Source organism: Schistocerca americana, chromosome 3 (genome assembly GCF_021461395.2).
Source record: "Schistocerca americana isolate TAMUIC-IGC-003095 chromosome 3, iqSchAmer2.1, whole genome shotgun sequence".
NCBI classification, from domain to species: domain Eukaryota; kingdom Metazoa; phylum Arthropoda; class Insecta; order Orthoptera; family Acrididae; genus Schistocerca; species Schistocerca americana.
Window position 1 is genome coordinate 515,850,546 of NC_060121.1, and position 25,383 is coordinate 515,875,928.

Here is a 25,383-nt window from a genome sequence, read left to right on the forward strand (position 1 = left end):
GGAATTAGATTAGGAAATGAGACACTTAAAGTAGTAAAGGAGTTTTGCTATTTAGGGAGTAAAATAACCGATGATGGTCAAAGTAGAGAGGATATAAAATGTAGACTGGCAATGGCAAGGAAAGCGTTTCTCAAGAAGAGAAATTTGTTAACATCGAGTATAGATTTAAGTGTCAGGAAGTCGTTTCTGAAAGTATTTGTATGGAGTGTAGCCATGTATGGAAGTGAAACATGGACGATAACTAGTTTGGACAAGAAGAAAATAGAAGCTTTCGAAATGTGGTGCTACAGAAGAATGCTGAAGATAAGGTGGGTAGATCACGTAACTAATGAGGAGGTATTGAATAGGATTGGGGAGAAGAGAAGTTTGTGGCACAACTTGACTAGAAGAAGGGATCGGTTGGTAGGACATGTTTTGAGGCATCAAGGGATCACAAATTTAGCATTGGAGGGCAGCGTGGAGGGTAAAAATCGTAGAGGGAGACTAAGAGATGAATACACTAAGCAGATTCAGAAGGATGTAGGTTGCAGTAGGTACTGGGAGATGAAGAAGCTTGCACAGGATAGAGTAGCATGGAGAGCTGCATCAAACCAGTCTCAGGACTGAAGACCACAACAACAAACAACATCATCTCCAATTCCCAAACTGTTTTGAAAAGTGTACATTACATGAGCATTTACTTTATATATTTGAGATTGAAGTAATTATACTGAACATCAATTGAAAACATAAAAACCCATCTTAATGGTACATTATGTGTGATTTGAACAACCATCAAGCAGATTTATTTAAAGCGTATGTATCTACGTGTTGCTAAGTTTCATGCTCAATTTTGGGTAACCAGTTTTGTATCTCCACAAGGTGAAAACTGGAAAATGCAACTGTGCGCAGTTTTTCAAAAGTAACCTGTGTCCATTAAAATCGGGCAAAAAACAAAACTTATATTACAGTCTGTAATCATTAATTCAATTCAACTGAAGACACAGAAATGATTTGAAATTCATCTGAAGTAAAAAGATATATGAGGATAGTAGCATACTTTCTTCTTGTATTTCTTAGTTTTCCCCTCCCTATTGCTGGAAACCTTAATCATTTCAGAAGATGTCTTCAAAGAAATGTAAATTAATGCTACCAACATCACTCACTGTCAATCACCTTTTGACACTTGGAAATGCATAACTTTGTCTGAATCAATAAAATTCAGCTTTAGTTTGTTATCACTGCACAGTGGTAGTCATGAATATTTATTGGAAGTTATAGCTCTATGCGTAATACTCTTCAGCACCTTCTACCCAAAATCATATAATGATATGATATCACAAGAATTGCTATTTATATATAACAGTTCTGCCTTGAAAACAATTCATGAACTGATGAAAAACTATGGCAGTATAATATGTGCTCACACCATGTTAATCACTGGTTTCCACAACATTTAACAAACTAACATAGTTTCATCTGTTTTAATAACTTATCTACATTAATACTTCAATGAATTCATATTTGTCTGTTATTTGCCAAATCCACAATAAGTACATATTTGCAACTAATTTGAAGTGCTGAAGGAAAACACTAACTTTTCACACTTACAATTAGGATTCTTATTACACCAACAGCCCTACTATTTAGCTAATACTATGTGAGTCTTAAAAACAATAAACTTAATAAAATGGTCTCACAAGCAATAATGGTACTGCCTTGTACCTTCAAAATTAGCTTACACTGACTAGCATCATGATTAGATTTTATTTATTTTGGTGCATATTGTAATATCATATAATATATCACAGAAAGATGCAGTCACAAGAAAGGACTGTTAAAATTGTACAACAGTCCATGTGCCAATAAATTACATTCATTATCACAATTTTTCATCTTGGATTCTGCTTAAAATTAACTGAATAGCCACCAGAGTTTGGATCTTTCTTGAGTTCAAAATTTTCAGTTGAAAGGTTGAATGGTCGAAGTATCATGTTACCCAAATCCTTCAGTTTTGCTGAAACAGTGACAATACTTCCGTTAGCTTGTTCTGTTACTTTTGCTCTCTCGGACAATAGGAATTAATTTTGCTTTACTTACATAGCATCTCCGTTTTCAATTTTTCATTTCTCTGTTCTATCTCATATGGTAATCTCTGCAACACAGAACATTATTATACAGTGTGGATGTCAAAAAAGGTACTTCAAACTCTGTGAACTGAAAACTGATCTATCAATGCAATAGCTTCAACAAATATGATTGGGAATTATGTTCACAAGAGACTCTGGCCAGATGTTTTTAGCTATGACTGAAAATGAGACCACAGGTAATATCAGTTTTGGTGAATTAGTTATGTTAAGAAATAACTTTTAAAGTAAAGTTTTCATATCAACGATATGGCAAAATTTTCTTGATTATCAGCAAAAAGATAAATTCACCCCAATACAATGTTTCAATAAATATTCTACTCCTGTTCTGGTGAAGTGGAAGCTGTTATTTATAGATTCTGGATTACACCTCTGCTTTCCCAACAGAACACCAGATGGACCAGTCACACACTGCCCAATGTGGTGGTGGTGGTGGTGGTGGTGGCGGTGTAATGTGGCAGGGAGTTTAATTTAGATGGAAACTTATGTTCTGCTTCAGCAAATCACTTTTACACTTACTCCCACTGCTTCTTTTCGATCACAAGAGGCTCAGAACTAATTACTGGTAACATCTGAGCATTCAAAAGAAGGTAATATCTTGACGATGAAATTACAATGCTATGTTGGGCCTATATACTGGGGTCCACATTCATACCCAGTTCTGTACACACCACACTGTCCACAATTCAAACGAATTTAAGCCAAACTTCAACACTGTGCATGGTGAAAGAGCCAGAAGCACCATGGATTGCTAGTAGTTGTTGGCTGGGGCACTCACATCATTCCAAGCCAACTCTTCCCTTGTCATTCCGTAACAGCTGTCCATCAGTTGAGTGCAGCACTTACAACCATCTCCCCCTTGTTGCGCAACACAATATTATTCATTTCCACGTTAAAGAAGATGACAAATACACTGAGACTTTAACAAGACGAAACAAAGTTTGCAGCTGCTCTATTTGGAAAGACCGAAGTGTTTGAATGGGTCAGTGATGTTTCCACTGTCATGACCATGTTGAAGATAAAGCTCACTATTGTCCTTCATGGTTGGGTATGACTAATGAAAACATTGTCACTGACCATAACAATATAGAAACTTACCAATGCTCAGCTGATGTCAACATCTCACTGAATGTGAGAGTGTTCATACTATTATCAGAAAAAGATCTTTGATATCACAAGATATCAATAAGGTGGGTCCCATGTGTCCTCAGTGAGAGGAAGTGACTTTCAAGTGACAAGATTCAGGTTTTCACTACACACCAGAAAAAAATAAGACAAATTTAAAAGGGGAAAGGGTGTGGGGGATATTGGGAAAAGGTGTGGGGGATATTGCAGTCAAAGCCAGAACAAATCCGTTAGACACACAACTTCTAGCGACTGTCATTCAGGATACAAAATGTGTGTTGCACATTGATTTTCATTGTGATGGAAGGCTGATGGATGCAGAATAATATTGCAGGTAGTTGGTTAATACGAAACCTACCTACTGCAAGAAACTATACTGCCAATATTATTGAATAACAATCTTCAGCTGCACACAGCAGCTTTAACCAGCTAAAAAATCACAGCAATTCACTGATCATATCTCAAACGTTCTTTTTCGCTCATGTAGGAGGCTCAGGTGGGCAAAACTTCAGTAATGGTAAAGAAGTCGACAGTAAATGTGTAGTAGGTTGCTGAAGTACTCATATTTTTATGAGGAAGCTGCCATTCTGGTAAATAAATGTGTTGAAGGACAAAAAGTATAAAAAGAAAAATATTGCTTTTGTAACATTACCTGTCACCAAAAAAGCAATTCAAATCTGAATGATCCTTGAATTTATCTACCTGGGCAGTAAGCACTTTTGCTTAAGGTTAGGAATGCCAAACCCATGTACTTTTCATTGTCCTATTTCACCTTTTATTTGTCTAGAAAGCACAAATGATTTGGGTTTCGAAGTTTCATTCTTGTGGAGAGTTTTGTACAAGTATGTAAACTCTGTTGTCAGGTAGTTGATTGATTAATTGAGAGAGTATCGGACCAAACGGTGAGGTCATCAGTCATGCGATTCCAAAGTGGGTTATATAAGAAAGAGGGTCTCCTAAAAGTGGATGGATTCAGGTAGAGGAGTCGAATTATAAAAGAATGAACATTAAACAAACACAGTAAAAGCATAAAAGGTGAGACTAAATCTAAAAACTGGGGGAAAAAAGGGGGGTGACGATGGGGTCTCAGACTGTGAAGGCTGCAAAAGGAGTCCCAACCACAACTACCCTCCCCCGCTCCAAGACTAAAGGAGCGCCTTATATCTGGAAATAAAACCCACTTTCACGGAGGAAACTGAGGACCAGGTCAACTATCCGTGGATCGTCTGCTAATATTAAACTTAAGGAAGCAGGACGACTATACTTAGCATGAAGGGTCGAAAGAAGTGGACATGCCACCAATATGTGAGATATTGTCAGTCCGACACCACAACCACATTGTGGGGGTGGGTATTACGTAGCAGGAAACAATGAGTGAGATGGGTGTGGCCAATGCGTAAACAGAATAAAACAGTGGACTCCTTCCGAGAGGGGCAGAGAGAAGTGCCCCAAACTGCAGTGGACTCCTTGATTGTGTGTTGTTTATTATTATGAGCAGTAGCACTCCAGATGGCATCCCACTGTTAGGCAAAGTGAGATTTGACATAGATCCCCATATCCGCAGCTGGAATCATGAAAGGAAATGGGGGTATGTATCTGCTTCTCTAGCCAAATGGTTGGCCAATTCATTCCCTGGGATGCCAACTTGACTTAGGACCCAGAGAAAGACAATGAACAGGTGGCATGCTCAATGGCAAAGAGAAGGTCATGGATAGCAGAGACCAAAGGGTGACAAGAGTGGCATTGATCAATAGCCTGCAGCTGCTCATGGAGACTGAACAAATTAAAACACTGTGGAGGGAGGCCTGAGAAACAAAAAGGAGGGCCACGTGAATGGCTAGCTCTGCTGTGAACACACTACATGATCCTGGCAGTAAATGGTGTTCGAAGCCAGTAGAAGGCATGAAAGCATATCCCACCTTATCGATGGTCTTAGAACCATCAGTGTAAAAGATGGTGGCACCCTGAAACTCTGCAAGGATGGCACAGACAAGACGCTAGAAAACTATAGGAGTGACAGACCTTAGGACCCTGAAATAGATCAGTCCTAATCTGTGGTTTAGGCACCATCCAACGAGGGAGGTAAGGGAGGAAAGACATGGGGTACAGTCCAGTGAGTGGAGATGGAGATTCTGAGAGAGGGAAGTGAGGAGCATGCCAACCGGCAATCCCACCCATGGGCAGGTGTTAGGAGGGAGACATCCCTCATTGGCGAAGATGGTCAGGGAATTGGTGAATGGTGACTGCAAAAGAAACAAAGCACCCAGCATTCCTTTTTACTTAGCTTAATAAGGTAAGGAGCCTTAGCACGGAGACGCTTAAAAGTGAGGAGGTTGGGCTGTGAAGGTTATCGCTTCAATTGCTGCAGTGCCTGTTGGTGGTCATGGACAGCGACTGTGACATCCTTGGTGCACCACGATACTGGTGGGCGATGAGGGGGACCTGAAGATAGGGGGACAGCAGCGCCAGCAGCATAAGGAAGAAAGGCAGAGAAGCTTTGCACAGCTACATCAATGGAATTTGAGAAGGCAGTGCTTAAGTGGACAGCAGACATATATAAAGGCCAACTGGCCCTGCAGAATGCCCAATGTGTGGGCCTGTCTGCCTGGCAGCAGCAGGGGGAACGATAAAATAACTGGAAAGTGGTCACTGTTACGAAGGTCATCATGTGATGACCAATGTAGGGAAGCCATGAGAGCAGAGAAGGAGATCGTGAGATTGATAGCAGAAAAGGTGCCATGAACGGCACTAAAGTCGATAGGGGAACCATCATTGAGGAAACACAAATCGAGGTCCGTGATAAGTTGATCAATTAGGATACCCCTACCCGCTGCAGTGACACTCGCCCACAGTGGATGGTGGGCATTGCAGTCCCCAAGGAGGAGAAATGGGGGTCGGAGTTGCTGGATTAAGGTAGACAGTGCAACATAAACAAGTGGCCAACCTGGAGGGAGGTAGACATTGCAAATGGTGATTTCCAGAGACGCTTCCAAGGTGATACATAGGGGGATCCAGTCACTAATGACATAGGAGCAAACCAAAGTGCAGACCCCACCATATGCCACCCCAGGACCAGCACAGTTCTGACAGAATGCCCAATAACCACGAAAAGTTGGAGAGTGGTCATCATCATGGAAATATGTTTTTTGAAGAACGAGACAGAATGCAGAATAAGAGGAGACAAGACATTGCATTTCCTGTAGGTGACGATAGTATCCACTGCAATTCCATTGGATGATCCTGGATCCAAGGCAGACGTGAAGAAGCCGAGGAGGTCAGGTCACTTGGTCGTAGTTGTCACCTACAGGTATGGGGTGACATCCACAAATAACATGTCAGACTCAGGTTGCGAGGGGGGAGATGGCACCTCCGGGGCCACGGGGGTGCCTTGTCTTGGGATTTATGTTTCTTCTTCTTCTCTTTCTGAGGTGGAGGAGGGCAGGGCACAGGATGAGTACAGGAACCAAAAGAGAGCAAGCAACCTTGGGGCACACAGATGGTGCACCTCATGGCCGAGTGGTAGTAACAGTCTTTTGGCCTGAGATACGCTGGGGAGAGGGATCCTGGGAGGGAGCCCCATCACCGGCAGATGTTGAAGAAAGGGGGTGCTTCTTCGGCCGGAAATGGGGAGCAGCTCCCTGATGGGAGGTTGCGGGAACTGCAGGGGAGGGGGAGGGGAGAGTGGGATGGGGCTGGGGTAAGGACAAGGGAGGAGGAGGAGCAAAGGAAGTAACAGAGGCAAAATTTGAAGATAGTGACACTGGATGGAGTCTCTCATACTTCTGGCGAGCCTCAGCTTAAGACAGGCAATGCAGGGACTTGTATTCTTGGATCTTCTTTTCTCTCTTGTAAGCCGGGCAATTCGGCAAGCGAGGGGATTGGCAGTCAGCAGAATTGACACACACACGCACAGGCGGCAGAACACAGGGGCTTACCTCATGGAGTGAGTGGCAACAGTCACCACACAAAGGGTCCGCCGTACAGCGGAAAGGCATGCGCCTAAAACAGAAGCACCGAAAGCACAGCATAGGTGGAGGGGTGTACGGCTTCACCTCACATCTGTAGCACATAACCTTGGCCTTCTCTGGGAGGGTATCACCTCGAATGCCAGAATGAAGGCACCAGTATCAGTGCAGTTGTCTTTGCAACCCTTCTGCACACATAGAACAAAATGAACGCCAGATTAGCCCAAGTTCCTCATCAGTTTGCAGGATGAGGTCCCTATGAAAAATTACTCCCTGGACCATATTCAGGGATAGGTCAGGAGTGACAAGACACCGGGACATTGCCAAGATGATTACAGGCACAAATAGCTGTGGATTGAGTGGCAGAAGCAGCTTTGATCAACAGGGAGCCCGAGGCATCTTACACATAGACTCCACTCCACTAAGCTTGTCCTCGATATTTTCCATGAATAACAATGGCTTTGTAGTGGTGATGTGTATCCATCCATCCTAGTACATGCGAGGTAACAGGGAAAGGCTTTCAGCCCAAGATGGCGAGCTTGGCCCTCCTCCCATGCTGTAGCCAGGGAAGGGAAGGGTGCCGGATCATACGAAGCAGCAATCAAGGATCCTTCACCATTTGAAGAGACAGCCATTTGAGAGAGGCCAAATTTTTGCAGCTTGAAATGCTTCATGCACCAAGTATCTGCCCTGATACCACCCACTCTAACCAGGGGCTCTCCCCTTGGACGCCACCCAGCCTCAGCAAGGGTCCTCTGGCACAATGGTCATTGCCGGGAGTTCCGATGCTCCAAGACGATAAGCAACCAATCCTTGGCATAAAAGGGGAGGGTTGGGTTGCTTGGGGAAGGAGACCAGACAGCAAGGTCATCAGTCTCATCGGACTAGGGAAGGACGGGGAAGAAGTCTGTGGCGCCCTTTCAAAGCAACCATCCTGGCATTTGCCTGGAGCAACTTAGGGAAATCACAGAAAACCTAAATCAGGATGGCAGGATGGGGGATTGAACCGTCATCCTCCTGAATGTGAGTCCAGTGTCATACACTGGGAGGGAACAGCTCAGGTATCAGTAGTGTGATCCCTGTGTTGTCAGGGGGCTCAGCCATATGGGTACATAACAGCCCCATCACACAGAGTGGCTACACGTGCTGGTGACCTACCATGGTGGAAGGGGGCTACAGTGGGGAAGGGAGAGGGGAAGGAAGGTGGGTGGGTGAGGGATCCACACCTTAGATACTACGGAGGGAGTACTTCCCCATATGGCTCACACTAAAAACAGGAAATTCTGAAGTGGAGGTCAAACCTCAAGTGGTGACCTTAACACCAAAATCACAAAAGAACAGGCAAAAGGAACAAAATTGCAACCCATACAGGAAACCAGGGGAATAGCCAGGTCGACATAAATCAGAACTCCAAGAGAGGGGAAGGAGTGGGGATAGGGAAGGAGGGGTTAGGGAGAAGGAAACACAGCTAGGGAATGAAGAATGAGATGCAATAGCTCGGGGCCCCATGTGCACCATGCACGAACTCAAAAAAGAACCGTCACTTTGCCATTTCCAATCCAAAGCCCAGATAAAAAAGAATGAATAGTACATACAGAAGAAGTGAAAAGAATTTGAACACGTTTGAGTAACTGCCTTTGAAGCTTCTCTTCAGATGAATTTCTGGGCTGAAAAACACATAGACTTCATGCGTTTATGATGCAGTAATATCTGTTACGAAGTACACAAATGAAACCCAGCACACATTTTGTCAATGAAGCACAATTGTACTTATCTGACTACTTCCAATGTGTAACTATTACTTGGGCACCAATGAAAAGGGCTCAGAGACATTGATTTTTTTATTTTATTTTGAAGGTTACCTAGTGAGTTTTTTTCTAGTACTTAGACATCTCCCTTGAAAGTTGTTTATGGAGGAGTTTCTGTGCTCGTGTAGTATCACCATTTTCTCTGTCTTTTTTTAAGAGCAAATGTTTTTGCGTAACTGTGTAAGTCATCTATACGGGTCAAAGACTCATTACAACTGTGAAAGACAGATTATCTCTGACTCATGATATAAAAACTTTGTGGATATAATGTGGAACATTACTTGCACAATGGACAGGCTGACTTCTGATTAGAATTGTGGAGAGTGGAACTGTAATTAGCGGCATTGTTGTAAGCTGCCATTCCGAATATGGAATGAAATTTAATTAATTATGATAACATTTCATCTCATACACGAGGATAATGTAGCCCGAAATGTAGCTTTGAAAATCATTTATGGAAAAATATAATTTCATTAATGGAAAAGACACATTTTATTCTTTGGGTATTTTAACTTCTCCCTTGTCCGTGGCTCAGAAGAACATTATTTGATAGGTCGTAACTAGTAGGGAACTTTGTATCCTAGAAAATCAGTACAGCCTGCAATACATTCATTTACGCTCTATTTTGAGAGATTAATTTTTGGACTTTTATTGAAATTAATACACAACTTTGACACTGATTCCCATGCTGCAGAGTGAATACATCATAGCACCCAAGACGGCTTCCCCATGGCATACGATTGTGCCTCTGACTATGTTATGAATTTTCAGAGTCAAGGATTGCTGGCATTCTGCAGAGCTAAAGAAATTTTATTCCAGGTGCTAACCTCGACATCGAGAGGCAGACATAGTATGATTATGAACTGTAACTGTCTAATAATTTTGTTTTATACACTTGAGAATTCAATCAGGAATTAAATGCATAGCAGGAAGTGTGGGATATATCTGTGTTAAAATAATGGAGGAGCGACTTCTCTTGCCCAAAAGTTTCCACTCAAGTAACAAAATATAATTCAGTCATAATAATTTAACTTCAATTTAATGGGGAGAGAAGTTAAATTAGCACTGACGAACAGGAACTGTTTGACATTTTGGATTCTGAAGTGTTTATTTCAGATTGGATATAAAAAAAACATAAACATTAAGCATCACTGCTCAAAAGAAAGTCTTCGTAGATGGTCAACTATTTAAAGTTCACAAAAAGTAAATCAAAATTAAAATAGCATTTTGATTAGCTACTACCCAGGGCAGCAATATTTGTGCTTTACTAACACTATTTGCACAGTGTACTTATTGCAGCTGGAAAATATATCCTTTGATTAAGCCCTCTGTTATAATTTAAAGAATAAATTATACATAAAATGACAAAAAGCTCACATGAAATGCATTCAATAAACTGGAGTGAAAAAGTTTATATTGTGGTTCACAGTAAATGCTGACATCAGAGCAATACAACAGATGGTCAGTACATCCCTTCCCTTTACAATTAATGTACTATGATTTTTTCACCAACAAAAATATCCTCAAGTAAATTGTGATTTGTTTTACTATTCCTTCAGTTAAAACAGTGAGGAATACATGGAGAGGAGCAGATGGTAAGAAACACTGGCCAAAGGTGAGTGTTGCTTTCATCATAAACTACTAAAATAGTATCAAAAGACATAATTTAAGTCAAGGAAACAATTAAAATAATTCTCTGAGTCTTTCACTTATTTATATGCAGTGAAGTTTCAGAGTCAGAAACTTAACTGTCTGAATAACTTGCACATTCATTGTATCTATGTTGTATCGGTAATGGCCAAACTCAAAGAAAATATTCTGCATGGAGCAACATAGGTCATTCTGGGTAATTCAGGTGCAGGTAAGCTGCAGTGCAAGGCACTTGTCAAGCAGCTATCTGGATTACTGATGATGATGCAGCAGTCAAGTAGCAAGCATGTCCGCCACTTTCAAAGGGTTAAAAATAACATTCACAAATTCTAAACAAAAATTCATACAGCTGTTTACAAGTTATGACTGGTTTTTATAGCCATAACAAAGTCAATAACTGTTGATCAAACATTAATGATGAGATGCATATCTCTATTAATTCTTTCCAGATGACAAGTTTATTTGATAGTGACAAGCTCCAACAGAATGCTTGGACATATTGAGAAAATGCACGGAAAAGTTTTTGCCTTTTTAATGACACTGACAAAATCATTACATGTAAGGTCTGTCAAGCTTTAAGGAGACAGGATTACTTTATGGTCACAGGAAATACATAAATGTGTGACACTTGAGAAATTTCTTGTGTATGGACGAGTAATGCAAACTAAGATTATGTGGGCTAGAAAAAGAACCACATAACACTGAGATCGAAACAACTAATTTTGCACTTTTTTAAGGTGAGTATGGAATATTTTGAAGAAAAAATAGCAATATCTTTTTCAGTTTTCTCTAGCTGTGGTTAATTTTTTGCAGGATAAATGGACCAATACACCAATGTATAGGATATTTTTATTTTCTTCCAATATCCATCACACATATGATAATAGTCATTTCTCTGTGGTGACTAGTTTTGGTCCATCAAGTCCATTTTCAAACCATAGCACTAGATGTAAGTGTAATCTTACAGTCCATCATTGTACATGTGAGTAACCAAATGTTCATTATTCATCACTAGTAATCACTATATGAAAACAAAATTTTAAACTTCATGTGAGTATACATTGCAATTCCTTGCCAATCAAACACAGCAAACCCATTACATTGGAAAGAAATCACACTGTATACTCATATGAAGCTTACAATTTTGTAACTTGAAGGGGGAAGGGCAAAGAGGGAACGGGGAAGGGAAGGGAAGGGAAGGGAAGGGAAGAAACTATTGATACAACTGTGTCAGGACTTTTTGCAGAATCAGCGGCAGTGAGTGAAAATGTGTGCCGGATCCAGACTCGAACACAGGATATCCCGCTTACTACACAGTAGCGTTAACCACTTTGCCATCTGGACACAGTGTTTCTGTCGCAAATGCGCGAACTATCTCGGCACACTCACTGGCTGACCCACATTCCCACCCAGCGCCACCTATCCGCAGTACTTGGACATGTCTGAAAGAACAGACACCATGCAAAATCTGCAGCTGTGATACACATTATAGTATGTAACGTGATGTAGAAAGGAAATGAAAGGGAAGGAACTATTGATACCACTTGCATTGGGGCTTTATATGGAATAAGTGGCATTGGGACTTTATGTGGAATCAGCAGCAGTGAGTGAAAATGTGTGCCGGACTGGGATTCGAACTTGGGCTCTTCTGCTTACTAGGCAGTTGCATTAACCAATGTGCCATCCAGACACAGTGTTTATCATAAATGTGTGGACTACCTTGCCATGCTCCCTGGCTGACCCACATTCCCACCTAGTACCATCTATCCATAGTCCCCATCCATGACCTCCAAGCTCACTAATTTAGACTGCAACAGGAGGTTGAACGAAATGTGCATCCACCCTGGATATTGTGGACACATTGCCCACAATGGCAAATCAGTTATATGAATGTGCGGCGTGTGTTCTTTCAGACACATAAGAAGAACAGACACCACACATTCATATAATTTAACATTTTTAATTCATGTAATGATTACCAGTGACAAGTAATGAAAAATTGGTTACTCGCATATACAAATTGGTGGACTGTACAATTACATCTACATCTAAGGCTATGGTTTGAAAACTGATGCCGTGGTTCGAAATTAGTAACCAGAAAGAAATAACTGTTATCTCAACTGTGACAGATATAAAAATAATGAATACCAAAGTTATTGGTCCTATCTTCCATCAGTAAGTTCGAACTTCATAAATGTTATTGGATTTTAGTGGTTTCACATCTGTGTCTACAGCTGAGCTGTCAATAATTGTGGCTGGGGCACAGGGGTTCTGCCAAACATTTTCTTTAGAGAGAAGCCTAGAACAGAGTACAGGGTTTGTGAGGGCAAAGAGAAGTGATTTTTTTGTTGTTATATGACAGTCTCATTATTTCTAAGCCATTAATACTAGTGAAAAATGTTATATGCATTGAAAAGTTTAATCACCTGAACAGCTGCCATTGCTTCTTTGTGGCTTGGCTCAATCTCAAGTATTTTTTTGTAATCCTCAAAGGCTTCATCAAGTTTCTCTAGTGACTCCTGTGCCTGTGCCCTACGCAAGAGTGCTTTCACATATGTTGGATTTAGTTCAATGGCTTTACTGCAATCTTCAACAGCTTCTTTCTTCAAGTCCTGTAGAATAACGAAAAACTTATTAAAATAATGATACAACTTTTTACAACAAAATCATTAGTCAAAACTGCAGAGGTAATAGATAGCATTATTAAAATATAATGCAAGTGCAGTGACGAATTACAGAAAAATGTAATTTCTATCCTAGATATCGCCAGTGACAAATGCCTCAATCATCAAGAAAAATAATTGCTTCAATCCAACATACGTAATATCATAAGTTCTTTCAAGTATATCATAAAGTTTTATGAATTTGGACAATCACAAACACCTAAGAATACGTTCTGCCAACAGTAACTTGACTAGCTCAGTCTCTAAATTGTCCCCTTAATATTTGCGTATTTTCATAAACAAAATTACCGATGTCCATCATTCACTAAGCATTTCCAGAATGTAGACACACGTTACATGCAATTACTTAAAACCCATATCAATTAACATCTATCAGGTCTGTTCACTCAAGACTGTGTCACACACACACACACACACACACACACACACACACACTTGTACAGAATCTCTCTCTCTCTCTCTCTCTCTCTCTCTCTCTCTCTCTCTGCTAGCATGACCACTGAAAACCTATCCTATTCTTATTCTTGAAGTAATGGAAAATAAATTGCCAAATAGAAATTAAACATAAATATCCCAACAACAGCAATGCAAAATACTCATAACTATATACATTTAGTTTATACTTAACATTCAGAGAACTGTCACTATATTTACAAATTATGAGACCAGCATGACTTAAGTTCCAGTTAGCTAAAGTATTGGGTGGTGGAAATGATGTGACAAGCTTGAAGTCTTCATAAAGTTTAAAGTGTATACCATCACTGTACTTGGCAAGAAAGCAACTAGTATTATGTATTGTAGCCATATGACCTAGTACCCATGAAAAGCTATTTTGTACTTGAAAATAAAAGCACAACAGCAAGTCTAGCAATGTACAACATAATCCAGAATCCCATAGAGTACATGGTGAATCCTGCTTCAACAAGTGATTGTCCAGTGGGAGGAGGAAAAACAAAAATGTAAAATGCATGCACAATGAAGTAGTCATACTTGGAGTTATACTAATTTCAATCTGGAATTACTATTGCTGGTTTTGTGGGCTAATATGCAATTTGATCTGTTACTGAAACTACTGGAAAGATTTTGTATACAACTCATATTTGTTCACACTCTAGTGAAGATTACAATAAATTTGATACAGCATATGCAAATATTACAACCAACAACCATAACAGAGTTCAACCATGATACAGTTAGCACTTGGTACTATTGATAATGGTTTGGTCACACTTCCTACACCAAAAAAACTGAATGATTGGACTTCTTGATATTCTCCACATTCAGGCAAAAGTTCTGTTAAATGCCACAAAAAATCCTGGAACAAATAAAGAGTGTGCTCCAAAACCTTATGATTCTTAGTCAAACTTAACATGGGGAACCACGACACAGCATAATATCCTTATCTAATATAAATATGAGGAGGACAGGATTAATTCACGATAAACAGATGTAACTGGGAATAACACATTTGCACACTCTCAAATACAAATCTGGAGGTTTCTTCCACACACAATGAGCACGAAAAAAGAGAATAACTGCTGATTTCAAAGATACTGGCCTTCATACAGTGTTTCATTGCATCCATGACTCTATACAATGCAGTGTAATAGCACTACACAAATGCTTCAAAGAACACAAAATTTGAATTCTGTAACAAAAAACTCTGCTCTTGTTTTCTGACACACAAAATTCTTCTGATGGATTTTATGGCTCCTATTAGAACAATTAAAGCTGAAGCATAATGTCAAGTCTTGAGACAGTTAAAACTTGCCTTTCAGAAAAGAAAATGGGATGTATGCCTTTGAAAAAAAAACTCTGCAGCAGATCCCATCACAAAAAAACTGAGAAGAAGTCAGATTTTACAGCTCAAACTTTACATGTAATGGTTTCACATATTCTGTAAAAATGGAAGCCTTACATGATCACTTTGTTGTCCATCTATCTGTCTGTCCGACTGTTAAGAACTCTTTTTCTCATGAACAGGTAGATGTATCAAGCTCAAGTTTATGTTACACATTAAAGTCTATGGTCCCTTGCGGGTATAAAAATTTTAAGCTTCTAAGTCAATGCAATAAAAAAGATATGGCCATTTATGTCACATACTTTGATACTCAAAAACTCGCTAATCAAAACCTATAGACTGGTTCCCGTTGACCTAGAACCTCAAAATTTGGTAAGAAGCAACATTTCACAGTACAAATGCAGGAAAAAAATAAAAAAATTGTTAATTTGTAACTATATAACACACAAAAATATTTTTTTTTTTTCATTTTTATCCATCTGTCTGTCTGTCTCTATCTAAGACTTCTGAAAGATATGTAAAAATCTGCCAACCGGTTGCATAGTTTTTCTATGTACCTTGACCAGGTTTCGTCACCTCTAAGGGTGACTTCATTTGAAGGTATGGTAATTACCTGTGTTTAGGATCTTCTTTCTGATGTCTTTGTACTTCGAGACAGCCTTGGATACATGGGCGGGTAAGAAGTGTACAACTTTGAACATGGCTGACATTTGCAGTAACCATATACACAAATTTGAAAAATATGTAAAAATCTGCCAACAGATTCTATCTAAGACCCTTTTTCCTAGTGGCATATCAAGTTCCAATTTATGTCACATACCAAGGTCTATCGTCTCTTGGTGGCACAAACATTGTAAGCTTCTAAGTCAAAGATGTCAAACCATACCGCCAGTTATATCGCATACTTCGACACTTGAAATACCACACATCAAAATCTATATTGTCCTTCCTGTTGACTTGGAATCGTGAAATTTGGCACAAAGCAAGGTTTCACAGTACACGTAAAGAAAAAAATCTGAAAATTGCTAATTTGTGACTATATCACACACAAAAAATATTTCTTTGGTCTTTTTTAACCCATCTGTCTTTCTGTCCATCCGTCTGTTAAGACCCTTTGTCTCTGGAACAGTTTGGTGTATCAAGTTCAAATTTATATCACATACTAAGGCCTATTGTCCGTTGGCGACACAGTAATTATAAGTGTCTGAATCACTGCACGCAAAAGATACGGCCATTAATGTCATGTACTTTCATACTCGAAAACTCACTCCTCAAAACCTCTAGTGTGTTTCCTATTGACCCATAATCATGAAATTTTGCAAGAAGCAAAAGTACAAGTAAAGGAGAAAATATAAAATTGTTAACTTGTATTTATAACAAACAGAAAAAAAATTGTAATTTTTTTATCCATCTGTCCGTCCATCTTTTAAGACCCCTTTTTCTCTGGAATATGTTGTTGTATCAACTTCATTTTTATGTCAGATACTAATGTCTATAGTCCCTTGGCTGTGTAAAAAATTTAAGCTTCTAAGTCAATACAATCAAAAGATTTGGTCATTTATGTCACATATTTTGATACTCGCAAATTCACTCATCAAAACCTATAGGGTACTTCCCATTGTCCTAGAATCAGGAAATTCTCCAAGAAGCAAAGTTCCACAGTACAACTAAAGCAAAAAATCTGAAACTTGTTAACCTGTACTTACATCAATAAAATATCTCTTTTTGCCATTTGAACATACATTTCATTTATCATCTGTCAAAAGCATAATAGAAAAACATTACTGGATGCAAACACAAAATGTAAGTTGTAATCATGTTTTAGTGTGAAAATATTTTTTTTTTATTAAACCACCTCTCTCTGCATGTATGAACTGAAGTACCCTGTTCACTTCTTTTTGTACATCCGGGCTGGGGTGAGGAACTACTGTAAAGATTTTGATAGGATCTTTGAATTTCTGGGACCAATATCCTGCCAGTATCTATATCGATAACAGGCAAAATGCTTAGAGATTCTCAATTCACAGGATGAATGAACTTAAAAATTTGTATGGAACCCTTAAGCCCGGTCCACACGCAACGATCTGTCTGCGCAGACATCGGCGCAGATGTCTGTACATGCAAAAGATCGCTGCAAATGTGGTGTGTTCACACGACACAAACCCCAATCTACTACTCGCCCGCCATCTGTCGGTGTAGAAAAGAAATATCAGTGGCAAGCGACTACGCTCCCCGAAAACGTCAAAATTTAATTCAGTTATTTTGAAAAATAGAAATGGAGGAAGTTCTGTTGTGGTCTGTGTTCACAACTTGTGTTGCAAAAAACATTCAGACCAACCGCAGGAAACAGAGAAAGCGGTCAAAATGGTGCAGACAGTGGCTGCTAAAGCGAAAGCAGTTTTGTCACGTAAATTTACTGCGAGAGTTGCAGGGCGAACCTGTTTTGTTTTACATAACCTCGTGTTCCATTTCCTCGCACATTGGCACTCCAATTTCATCTTCAATTGTACTCCTGCTTGGTCTTGGCGTTTCTTGATCACTAAGAAAGCCAAGTAGATCAAAATACCATAACGTTGGCTGGTATACTTGATCTACTCCTACACCAGATCTTCTAGATTTCTGAACTTTGGATAACTCTTTTCGGTAAACAGTTCGCTGACAGACTAATTTACTTGACTTGCCTTCATGAACTCATCTTTCAGGAAAGCGTAAATAGCTTCACATGTGTTGGGTATTATTTCACTCAATGCTTGTTTCGATATTGCAGATGAAAATTCCAAATCATTGTAGCTCCTTCCTGTTGCTAGGAATCTTAATGTTACTGCCAGGCGTTCATGAGGAGAAATTTCCCTTCTAATACAAGTATTTTTCTCATAATATGAGGGGTTACATGCTTTAAGAGATAATTATAAGTTTCGACATCCATCCGCAAATAATTTCGCCAGTTCGCAACGAAATTATTTTTTTATTACCGTTTCTCTGTTTGCCGAGGCGCCAACTGCCCGCAATTTTTCAATTAGAGCATTGTATGCTGCTGTCTTTTTGTCTCGGTCACTATATTCTTTACTTTTAATCTTCCACAAACATGGGTGGTTTCTGTATATTTCAATGAATTCACTTACAAACTCTCGAGAACACTGACGAGTATCAGCCATTTTAATGCCCTGTGCACACAAATACAAACACTAGACTGAGCAAACAGCTGTTTCGCGCCAGATTTGCGACGATCTCCTGTCCACACGCTCCAACTTGTCTGCGCAGATGTGGTTTGAACCGACAGATTTGAGAGGTTTTGCTCAAACCTCCAACTCCAACTTCCAGGTTTGCACACACCTCAGGTTGGTGCAAATCTTCTGTTCACACGCAACGATCTGTCTGCGCAGATGTGATGTGCGCAGACATTTGCGCAGACAGATCGTTGCGTGTGGACGGGCCTTTAGTGCACATGTCCTATTCGCACTTGGCCAATGTTTTTTTAGTGTGACTGAAATTTATTGAATAAACAGATATGCAGGTTCGTTTCGAAGACTGTGGTTTTATAAGTGGCACTTTGTTAACAAATGTCCCAGCATAGCAAGGATGAATGTAATTAACTCAGCTGCATCACAGAATAATATTCTATGTATTTGTACATCCAGGATGAAGTCAAAGACAATGAGGTAGATTGATTGGTATGTAATTGTAGGCAAAGGTACTCATTGTACTATTGTGACAATGTAGATTCTCTGTGTCAGGTATACATGATAGCCAGTACAAGAACTTTGGAAGAGAGTATCAGACATCCAAACACAGTCTTGCAATATGTCCGTGTGAGATTCAAACTTTTGTATGATATAGGACAAAGTTTAGTTTTGATTGGAACTACAATACCTACCACACAATGGGGCACAGGCTCTTGAAATTACTCTTCTATGGTTCTACAGCCTCTTCAACAATTCTTTGTCTGATATCACTGTTCAACAATCTAGTTTTCCTTGTACACTCCATTTTCTGCTGGTCCTCCCCGATTCCATCTGGTCCTTGGTTGACGCTGTCCTCTCTGACACCCCTAGATTTCCATCTACTATTCTTTTCTTTACTTCCATATTACTTATCCGTGCCACGTGCTCACCCTATCTCCATTTGGCTGATTTCACTATTCTTCTAGGAGGAGGATCTTTACATATACTGTACAGCTCATGACTGTACCTCCTCCATTTTCCTCTTTCACAGATTGGACCAACACTTATTCGAAATACCTTCTGTCAAAGGCATCTAGCATTCCAACATCTTTTAATTATAATGATGAAGTTTCTGAAGCATATGTAAACACTGTTCTCATAAGAGTTTCATTAATTGTTAACTTGATACTATGAGTTAAGAGTCTTGAGAAAAATAGTTTTTTAATGTGAAATAGGCTTTGTTGGCTGGTATTAATCTCTGTTTAATTTCATAAGAGGTGTCGCTGAAGTGCCTAACTGTTTTCCCAGATACTGAAACTGCTCAATTCTCTCAAAAGTATAATCGCCCAATGTTATTGGGGGTGGCACTTTCTTCTTGTTGATATTCAGTCTTATATTCTCACCGGCCTTCCCAAATGCTGAATGTCTCCTTCATTCCCTTTATAGTTCTTGTGACTATATCTACGTTGTCGGCATAAACTAAGTAGTTGTATTGATTTACAAAATATCATTTCCCTGAACAGTAGATTTGCTTATGTACCGCATACATTGTCATTCTCACAATCCTTAATGATTTTCCAGTAGTTACAAGTTTGGTCAAAGCATAGTGCAGTTGCTATCTGTTTAGGCTACCATGTGCTGACTTGTAGCTGATGCAAAGGTGATGCATGCCAATCCAGAATTCAATTCGCTTTTCTAAAATTTGTCTTAGGATGTCTACCTGATCTAGTATTGATTGCGCTGGTGAAATTCACATTGATATGAGCCAGTCTCTCTCATCAATTGGGAGGAAGTGGTCGAACAGTATGTTGGAGAATACTTGATATCCCAAGTTTAGCAGCATACTTCCTTGATAGTTGTCACATTCCAAACTATCTTCTTTCTAGTATGCAGAGCACATATTTCCTTCTCTCCACTACTGGGGATTTTCTCCTCATTCCATACTGAAATGACCAGTTTTAGGAGAACTTGTTCTAATCTAAGGTCACCTTGCCTGAAAAATTCTGCCAGAATATTGTGTGTCCCTGGTAACCTATTGTTCATCAATTTCTTCAAAGCAATTCTCGTCTCTTCTAGATCTGGTAGGCAAGTAATTTTGTCCAACTCATTTGAAATGAAAACAATCAATTTTTGAAAATATAATGTAACTGGGTGGTTAAAAAATCTACTCAGCAAGAGGCAGCACAAGAAAACACAAATAAAAATATTGAAATTTCCAAGCTTTTGGAGCCGGTGGCTCCTCCTCCTGGCAGAAGGGTTGAGAGGGAAGGAATAGCAGTGAAGGAAAATGCTGGTGAGGGTTAGAAAATGGAGAGCACTGTAAAAGTCACCTGGAAGCCTGGGTCAGGAGAGACTCACCGGACATGATGAGAAGGGAAGACTGATTGTTGGGGACTGCACAGGACAAGCTTTGAAAACCTGTGAGCTTAAAGGTGGAAGATAGGGTAACATGCAAGAGAGAGATTAGTGACAAAACACCGTGCAAGAGTTAATAAACAGGAAGCTAAGTATGTGGTAGAGGTGGAGGGCAGGGAAAAATAGCCAGGTCAGAAAAAAAATATATAGAAAATGAAAAGGGAGTGAAGAAAGGAATAGTTACTGAGAAAAAAATGCTGAAAGTGTAGAAATTAATGGAAATTAAGGCTAGGTGGGACATGGTGTAAGGCCAGTTCCCACTCGTGGAGTTCTGAGAAACTGGTGTCTGATGGAAAAATCCAGATGGCACATATAGTGAAACAGGCACGAGGGTCATGACTGTCATGTTGTTGAGCATGTTCAGCAACAGGATATTGTGTGTTTCTAGTATACACCCTCTACCTATGCCTATTTATACTGATAAATTGGTGGTGGTCATGCCAATGTAAAAGACCAAACAATGTTTACACAACAGGTGGTACACTACGTGTCATTTCACAGGTGGCTAACCCTGTGAAACAACACACTTACTCCGAAAGCTTGCACATTTCAATAGCATTATGTATGTTTTCTCCTGCTGCTGCTGCTTGTTGAATAGATTTTTATCCATCCAATTACATTTCATTTAATCCTTGTACTTCACGAGATCTCTTGGTATCATTCCATGGTTTATCAAAATGTCAGCACCATCTCTCACCCCTCTCTCTCCCTTCACTTATGATTTTACCTGTTTCATCCTTTACCAAGCTAGTTTTTCCATTAAAGGATTTGCAGGCAGCATTTACCTTCCTATAAAATTTTTTCAAATCATTCTCGTTATTCTGAAACTGCAGTTCTTTGATACAATATTGCTGTAGCTGTGCTGTTCAGAAGTATGATGCATCCGAAGAAACATACACAACAGCAGCACTATGAAATTCGTGAAATCTATTCACAATTGTTAATATTGACAACCATCAGGTGTATAATGGAATAATGACAATGAAAATTTGTATTGGAACCACGATTCAAACCCAGATTTCCCACTTATTGCAAGTGGTCCCTTTAGCATTAGGCTATTCAAGCATGCTCCACGGCCAGATTCAAACCTCTACATGTCATCAGCCATGTGTCTACAAGCTGCACTCGTACATTCCTGTACAGGGGAGAGCATTGTATTTCTGAACATTACAAGCACTGCAATACCATATTTATCCGCCAACATTGGGCAAGTGGCTTTCAATTAAAATAATCTGTACAGGAATATCCATAATGGATGCAAGAGTGCAGGTTGTAGCCACATGGTTGATGATATATGGAATTTTGGATCTGGCCGTGGAGCATGCTCGAATAGCAAAACGGTTAAAGGTGACCACTTGCGATAAGTGGGAAATCGGCTCGCAACAAATTTGCATTGTTGTTACCCCATTATACAGTTGATGGTTGTCCATATTTGCAAATGCAAATACATTTCACACTAGTTCTTTAATGTCTGCTTTCATAGTCCCCCCCCCCCCCCCCTCCTCCTCCAACCCCACCTCAACTTCCATTTGTGCTCTTATACAATTTGACTGTAGTGTTGTTCTATATGCTACATTCTTTGCCCCTGTTGCTATCTCACACTCAGTATCAAGCCATGGACGTCTTATGCACCTTGCTTCAGTTCCCAGTGTTTCATTTCCTGACATCATTGTTACAGTCTTTATTATTTTCCATTTATCCTCAGCGTTGTCACACTCTTCAGTCCTTCCAAGTTTTCTATCCTAGCTGCACCAATTCATCAACTGCGGGAATTATAACAACCACAAAGAACAGGCCAGAACAAGCCAGAACGTCAACCACATACATAATCAAGAGATCAAAGAAAAAGAGATCCCCTAAACATGCAAACATAAATGCTGCTGGGCTACTAAACATACAACTGACTAGGCTCTTTCTTGTATGATGCTTGTCCAGAAAGTAATGCACCGCATTTTTTCCTTCAACAATTCTTTATTGAACATAATGAGAATTACACACATGAAAGAATGGTGTTTTATCTACACACCCCATTTTTCCACGTAATCTGCATCCCATTCTATGGCCTTCCTCCAGCACGAAACAAGTGTGTGTGTGCCCTGTCAGTACCAATTCTTATCCTGGTGGCAAAGACAGTCCTTCACTGTGTGAATCACCTCCTCATCATTCTCAAAATGTCTTTAACGAACAGAATCCTTTAATCTGTCCTTGAGAATGACATCAGCTGACTGCAACAAGTCAAGTGTGACAACTGAGGATGATCTCCCCGACTGCTGCAAATCTTGGAGCTCCGTCAAACCACAAATATTGGAGCTCCGCCAAACCACCTTCTGATGACCTCACCCTCCATGCCCAGCGACTAACTGTACTTCTATCCACAGAATTTACACAAGGATTTGTGAATATTCCCACAGTTCTTTCTCTGCAGTGAAAAATTCAATAATGGTATGTTGCTTGTAACATACATCACCTACAGACACCATTTTGAAACTGTCCTGCAGCTACCCTATCTGTCAGAAGTGATGGAAACTTGGCACGCTCAATCAGGAGACTTACATATGTAACGTTTCGCATTTGTAGCATTGTTTTTGACTGAGAAAAAAATTCTGGTGCATTACTTTTTGGGCAACCCTCATACATATAGTGTGGGCACCCCCTGTCAACAGCCATCATATCCAGTTTGCTGGCTGCCAAAATTGTTGGTTCTGTGTCCTCCATTATCATAGCATTATCAGCAGGTGTGGGTACCAACCCAGGGATCTGTGATTTTATTCCTGGTGCTACTTTCTAATTGTAGATGATTCTAGAGCTATTACGTTGTGTTCCTGTTTGTTGGTTTTGTTTCCTTTACACATATTGAAAATTCCAGCCCTCACTCAGGCCCATAGTAAAAAGTGGTCTGAATCTACATTTGGGCCTCTGCGGCTCCCCAAGTCCAAAAGGTCCTACTTGCACCTTGCATCAGTCAACACATGATCAGTCTGCTTAACAATGTTCCAATTTCATGACTTTCATGTTACTTTGTGTATATCTTTGTATGGGAACAGTGAAGAACCAACAATAATATGAGCACTGTTCCATTACCACTACTTGTGATTTGTTTACTGTGGGTTCCAATCATTGGTTTAAAAATCTGTTCCCTGCCCATTTGAGTATTTAGATCACCAACAACTATTTTAAGGTTGTACACAGGGCATATGTTCTTTCCAGTTCATAGAACAGGTCGCTTTCTTCTTCCTCTGCTTGCGCAGCTGGGGCATGGGCATTTGCTACAGAATAACTGAAAAAATTTTCACTTCATCCTGTGTGTTGAGAGCCTAGGACTTTCCAAGTGAGAATCAGACATACAAATACAATTTTGTGATATGTTCGCGTAAGATTCAGATCTGTGTGTGGTATGGAATAGAATTTACTTTTGATTGGGTTTACAATGCCTTCCACATAAAGTATAATGGGTTCCTGAAACACTTAGAGCAAAATGCTGAAGTAAAAAATGTAAAGAAAGCATTGTTGCATGACTAGATCGTTTTAAGCATTGATCAAGTAGAAGCAGAGAAAAAGAAGTTTCTCTCTGGTTCCATAAATATCATTACTGTGAAAATGCATTTATGTTTTCTGGATGAATATTCAACACCTGAAAAAATATTCAAAAGATGTCCCCTTGACCTGACAATAGGTAGCTCCCTCTTATCCTGGTATTGGAGTAACTTCCTTTTCCTTTTCAATCTTTCCCCACTCTACAGCTCTCCGCTCCTCCAGGAGTTCTGAAAGTTGGAATAGTGTGTGTACTTTTCTGTGTGTCTATCAGCAGCACTGACATTTCATCTCCTGTAGATACGTACTGGCCAACAATTCAACCACATATCTCCAGAATGAATTTTCAGTCTTCAGTGTGCCCTGATTTGAAACTTTATGGCAGATTAAATGTGTGTCTGAGACCAGGATCGGAGTGCTGCACAAAGCAAACATCAGCAGTGAGAATCTCAGGAGCAATTTTGCCCAAGTTACAAGCAAAATCATACGGCTAATACCATCCTAAACTACCGTCAGTCCCTCCCACAATTTAATCTTCCTCAAACATTGTGCTTAAACTTTCTGTCAACTGGCTGAGACCTGTGGAATGAGAATATTAGTGATTTTCAACAAAGTTTAAATTCAACAAACATGGGAATGATTCGCTTGTCGCAGCATCTCAGATAAAATGCAAGGGTGCTTAACAATCTACCTCTCTTGAGGTGTAACTTGTTGAACTCGCATATGTTCTTTGGCATCTCCTCTCCATAAGAGTACCAGATGTGACTCTTCAAGCTTTCCCAGAGGATATGTTGTAAACAGTCTTCATGGGTTTGCTGCCAGATGATGATGTGCAAATTTCACAATATTTTCTCAGAGCAACTGTCCGACACCTTCAAGTGGTTGAACCTTGCTCGTGGCTAGGTACTACTGACAGTATCCACATGTCAACGCACCTGTATATAGAACACATGCGCAAAAAACGCATATGCACAGTGACTGGCAGATAGATGGCGCCGTACTCAAACATGTCAATGTTGAGTGGCATATATAGGCCAGACATGTCACATAGTACAAGACCCGCTGTGATAAACATCAACTTCATACATACCTACACCAATTGGAGAAGTCGGCAATC

At 39.8% G+C, this 25,383-nt stretch overlaps 1 protein-coding gene across 1 annotated transcript in view; it reads right to left on the bottom strand.

Moving 5' to 3' along the window:
* Positions 1-1,727: 1,727 nt before the first annotated feature.
* Positions 1,728-25,383, bottom strand: part of LOC124605854 (tetratricopeptide repeat protein 1-like) — a 33,906-nt gene continuing 10,250 nt past the window's right edge. The window contains exons 3-5 of the mRNA XM_047137788.1: positions 13,101-13,286; positions 2,080-2,134; positions 1,728-1,996 (exon numbers count right to left, since the gene is read on the bottom strand). Coding sequence (XP_046993744.1) covers positions 1,872-1,996; positions 2,080-2,134; positions 13,101-13,286 — 366 coding nt within the window. The 3' untranslated portion in view covers positions 1,728-1,871. The remainder of the gene's footprint in view (positions 1,997-2,079; positions 2,135-13,100; positions 13,287-25,383) is intronic.